This window comes from Brassica oleracea, chromosome C7 (genome assembly GCF_000695525.1).
Source record: "Brassica oleracea var. oleracea cultivar TO1000 chromosome C7, BOL, whole genome shotgun sequence".
Taxonomy (NCBI): Eukaryota; Viridiplantae; Streptophyta; class Magnoliopsida; order Brassicales; family Brassicaceae; genus Brassica; species Brassica oleracea.
Window position 1 is genome coordinate 48,248,466 of NC_027754.1, and position 5,513 is coordinate 48,253,978.

At 39.7% G+C, this 5,513-nt stretch overlaps 1 protein-coding gene and 1 long non-coding RNA gene across 2 annotated transcripts; one reads left to right on the forward strand and one right to left on the reverse strand.

The window, feature by feature from the left end:
- Positions 1-46: 46 nt before the first annotated feature.
- LOC106303493 lies at positions 47-870 on the reverse strand. The gene is made up of 2 exons (XM_013739747.1): positions 272-870; positions 47-194 (listed from the first exon to the last, which is right to left on the reverse strand). Exons 1-2 carry the CDS (start codon positions 868-870, stop codon positions 47-49), a joined length of 747 nt encoding a protein of 248 aa, XP_013595201.1.
- Positions 871-4,055: 3,185 nt separating this feature from the next.
- LOC106306066 lies at positions 4,056-5,501 on the forward strand. The gene is made up of 4 exons (XR_001263111.1): positions 4,056-4,182; positions 4,262-4,378; positions 4,497-4,580; positions 4,650-5,501. It is a non-coding gene; the product is annotated as an uncharacterized LOC106306066 (long non-coding RNA).
- The last annotated feature ends 12 nt before the right edge of the window (positions 5,502-5,513 follow it).

A 5,513-nucleotide genomic window follows, 5' to 3' on the forward strand; every position in this document is an offset into this window, starting at 1 on the left:
CTATAAATTAAAAACATATATGATTGAAAAGTTAATTAGTTTATATTTAATTTAAACTAATCATTTGAATGGGGTAATATGATATATGACTCACATAACTACGAGGCCACGCAGTAAATCCGTTATCTCTAAGTTGTCGAAACTCATCTTCTGTTGCATGTCTGTGAGTCATACGCAACTCCGCCATATATACACTATATACAAAAATATTATCAATATGAAATAAATTTATTGAATATTAATCTAACAATAAATGAATAAATATTTTTACCTCTCATATTGTAGAACATCTTCACAGTTGGTGAGCAAATATGTTTGCAAATGAGCGTTCTCAGTGTCCGTAAGTCTCCGCTTCGTGAATTTTCCACTAAGTCGTCCTATTTCCTTGAACATGCTTGGGACAGTAACATGATATGTTGCTCTCTCCCCTCTATCATCATGCCGAGCAGGTCTTCGGTGTTTTGTATGCACTTCTGGTGGAAAATAATTTTCAGCAAAGATTGCAGTTTCTTCATTGATCACCTGTGCCACTATAGATCCTTCCACCCTGCTTTGATTTTTGACCATATTCTTCAGATGATGCATATAACGCTCAAAAATATACATCCATCTGTACTGCACAGGACCACCAAGTTCCAATTCTCTTGCGAGATGAATAGCAAGATGTTCCATTACATCAAAGAATGATGGAGGAAATATCTTCTCAAGGTTGCACATGCTGACTGGTGCGTTTGTCTTCAAATTATTAATACCCTCTTCAGTCAATACTCTGCTGCATAAGTCACGGAAAAAAACACTAATCCCTGCAATTGCTTCATGAACATTACGTGGCAATAATGCTGAAAAGGCAAACGGAAGGAGGCGCTGCATAATTACAAGAAAATCATGACTCTTCAAGCCAGTAAACTTTCTTTCGCTTCTATCAACGCAGTTCCCCAAATTTGATGCATATCCGTCAGGAAATTTCACTTTCTCTGTAATCCAATCAAAGAACTCTTCTTTTCTAGCACCATCTAGCCGATAAATGGGAAAAGGGGCCGTACCGTTCTCATCAACGTGAAGTTCAGAACGATCACAAATATCGACTAAATCCAACCTTGACTTCAAATTATCCTTCGTTTTACCTTGGATGTTAAGGACTGTGTTCATCAGATTATCGAAGAAGTTCTTCTCAATATGCATGACATCTAAATTATGCCGCAATAGATGACTCTCCCAATATGGTAGATCCCAGAAAATACTCTTTTTGTGCCAGTTATGTAGCTCTCCAACCGCATTGACTCGAATGTTTTCATGTCCACCTACATCTGGCGTCCTTTCTGCATCAAAATACCTAAACTGCTTCAACAAATCTTTCCCACTAACTTCCTCAGGTGGACCATCAAACACCTGCTTGTTCTTCGTAAACGAAGTCTTACTCCTGCGGTATGGATGATCAGGTGGTAGAAATCGTCTGTGACAGTCAAACCAACACGTTTTCCTTCCGTTCTTTAGTTGGAAAGCATATGTGTCATCTTGACAATATGGACATGATAGCTTCCCATGTGTTGTCCATCCAGATAACATACCATATGCTGGAAAGTCACTTATTGTCCACATAAGTACTGCCCGCATCTGAAAGTTTTCTTTGCGCGAAACATCGTATGTCTCAAAACCATGCGCCCATAGTTGTTGCAACTCATATATTAGTGGTTGAAGAAACACATCTAGTGATCTTTTAGGATGATCTGGCCCGGGGACGAGAATTGAGAGAAACAAAAACTCTCGTCGCATGCACAAGCTCGGCCGTAAGTTGTACGGTGTCACAATAACTGGCCATAGAGAATACTGCCTTCCATGCTTTCCAAATGGGCTGAAACCATCAGTAGATAATCCAAGATAAACATTTCTTCTCTCTTCCGCAAATTCTGGATATGTTGACTGGAAATGTTTCCAAGCCTTTGCATCTGAAGGATGTCTAATCTCACCATTTGTGGAATGCTCTGCATGCCATCTCATTGCTTTTGCTGTGCGCTCACACTGATACAACCTCTTCAATCTTTCCGTCAAAGGCAAATACCACATTCTTTTGAATGGGATCGGAACTCTTCCCCTCGTCTCCTGATAACGAGGTTTCCCACAAAATTTGCATACATTCCGTGTCTCATCCGCTCTCCAGTAGATCATGCAGTTGTCAATACATACATCTATCACTTCATACGGTAGTTGAAGACCTGCAACAAGTTTCTGAACCTCGTAGTATGAACCCGGTGCAAGGTTATCCTCAGGTAGAATACCTTTGACAAAATCAGTAATCGCATCCATACATTCTTCAGCAAAATTATAGTCTGTCTTAATACCCATTAATCTAGTTGCAGATGATAAGACTGAATGACCATCCCTACAATTTTGATACAAAGGTTGTTTTCCTGCATCCAACATGTCAAAAAAACTCCTAGACTCGGGGTTTGGTTCTTCCCCTCTATAATGATCATGTACCATCTGCTCAGTACCTACACCATAATCTATATCCGTTCTAGATTCTTCTAACCTAATATCAGGCTGAAGTTCACTAACAGGCTGAGGTTCCCTAGTACTACCATATTCATAACCAGTTTCCCCATGAAGGTACCAAACTTTATAATTACGTGAAAACCCTTTCATATACAAATGAGTCCAAACATCAAATTCTTTTATAACCTTATTATTATTGCAAGAAGAGCAGGGACATCTTAACATACCACTTTTTGCATCCGGTTGCTGTTGAACAAGCCTCATGAATTCTCCAATCCCTTGAACGTATTCTTCCGTAAGCAAATTGGTGTTCGGATCCAAATGAGGTTTATCCATCCACGAACGATAATAAACTTCTGAAGACATGATTTTCACGGAATTGTTATGACTAAAGCGAATGAAGTGTGAATGAGTTGAATGAGGAGGGACGGTATTTATAGGAAATTGCTTACGGCCCTCCGACGACTTTCCGACGAAATTTCGACGGATGTAAAGAAGTCCGTCGGAATTCCGTCGGTATTTTCCAATTCCAAACGGCTATACAACGGTCATATGTATTTGTCGGCAACGGTCACATGGTTCGTCGGAAATTCGTCGGAAAATTTCGACGGAATACCGACGACTGTACTGTTAACTGTTAATCGGAATATCGTCGGAAGTTCGTCGGTATATTCCGACGACCTATGTTTCGTCGGAATTCCGTCGGAAATGGCCGACGGAATTCCGACGACTTCAAATTTTTGGTTTTCGTCGGAAATTGGTCGGTAATCCGTCACAAACGTCCGACGACATTGAGGTCCGTCGGAATCTCCGTCGGAATTCGGCGTGTTTTCTTATAGTGATATCTACTTATATAAATAATAATAGGTAAAATAGAAATTATAGAATATGTTAAGATTTACTTATGTCTCTAGTTACTACGGCAGTGATGAAAATATGTAATAAAAACCATTATTTTACAGAAAAGAAAAAAGATTAGAAAATACTCAGGAAATCAATTATGACAAAGTTTAGGAGGAGATGAGAGATTGAGTATAGCGGAGAATTGCTCACCGTGCAATCTGTATGTATATACAGAGTACTGTTGAAAAAAGTCCATTTTCTATAACGAAATGATCGTATCCTCATGTCAAAAAGAGGGAGGCAACACATGTGAAGGAAATCCATATTAGGATAAGCAAATAGTTTGGAAAGATAGGAGCAAATTACAAGGGTCTGCATGCAGTTTATATGATTGATAGTTCAATTATTTGTACTGAAGTTTTCTTTTCATGTGTCAGTTGGCTAGTAGTGACATGTTTTCGTGAGAAAGGGAAGGCCTATACATTTTAGTGGGGTTTTAGTTAAACCCATGCATTCTTGCAGATCTTTATAATTGCTGGACGGGCCCGACGACATACCTTAGTAGTAGTTAAAACAAAACAAAAAAATAAAAGGAAAGCATGGGCGTGTCACTGAAACGAAGAAGAAGATTCTCTCTGGCTTGCGCTTCCAAGGTGAAGAGATCGAGGCTTTAATAACCCCCCACCTCTGCCACATGTTATCCATTGCCTCCGAACACTCCTTACCCACCTTCTCTCTTGATTCCTTCCTCCCTCTTCTTCTTTCTCTTCTTAACCATGAATCCAATCCCGACATTATGCTTCTCGCTGCCAGGGCTCTTACCCCTCTTCTTCTGTTTGCGAGCTGGTGCTTTAATGGCTGTCCTCTCATTTCTTGATTTCTTCTCCACTGGTATCTAATGCACTTTTTACTTGGCTTCTTGTAGCGTCTAGCACTATCTACTGCTGCAAACATGTGCATGAAATTACCTTCTGATGCATCTGATTATGTTATGGGAGCTGTACCTTTACTGACAAACCTTCTCCAGTATCATGATTCCAAGGTAATATGGCACTGACTAGTTCCACTCTTTTTCCCAGTTTCCTCCATTGTTTTAGAATATGCCTCTATCTGTCTTACTCGGATTGCTGAAGCATTTGCATTATACCCTGTCAAGTTAGATGAATTATGCAACCACGGCCTGGTCACTCAAGCTGCGTCTCTTCTTTCCACTACCAATTCAGGACGTGGGCAAGCATCTCTCGGTATGAGTAAATTCTTTTGTGTTCTCTCTTTACCTTTCGCAAGATGACATTTTCACCATATTTGCACAGGGCTTAATCCTATTACTTCCCACCTGTGCGAGCGGGTCACCTCTTGGATCCAGGACATTACTTCTTCTGGGTATTAGTAGCATTCTTAAGGATATTCTATTGGGTTCTGCTGTCTCTGCTTATGCATCTGTATCCCCAGCATTGAGCAGGCCTGCTGATCAGGTATTGTATTTTACTTATTGATATCACAAATTTTCTTTTGTGAATACGTTATTAAATAATGTTAGCTTTTAAAATAACTGGCATACAGTGAGATGGTTAGGGGAAACACCTACAAGTCGATCACTTGAGTTTAGGATCAACTCTCTATATCAGCTTTTGTCTCTTCATTTTTATTTGTTTGCCGTAATTTGCTTAGGTGTTTTGAATAGTGTATAGATCATAATATATGTACAGGTCTTTTGAGCTTTATTTATGTGGAAGCAGATGCCTCAATTTACATATACTTGTTTTCTGGTCTTATGTTAGAGGTGGTATACAGAGAAGCGGTTCATCAATGTTCTTTGTCTGGCTTACTTGTTTTTTCTAGCCCGTGGTTCGCTGCTTCTTACACATGACGATGCGAGGTCTTTTGTTTTCAGAAATGTTTTGAGCTATAACTTTTGTTTTGTATCTTAGATTTTTGAGATTGTCAACCTAGCGAACGAGCTCCTCCCTCCATTGCCACAAGGCGTTATCTCCCTTCCTACTGCTGGCACAAACACTTTGGTGAAAGGTTCAGGCCAAAAAAAACCTTCTCTAAGTACCTCAGGAAAACGAGAAGATTCTCTCAAAGTTTCACCTAGACAAAAATTGCTTAGTGATCAACCTGAACTTCTGCAGCAATTTGGATTGGATCTTCTTCCAGTTTTAGTGCAGGTAATT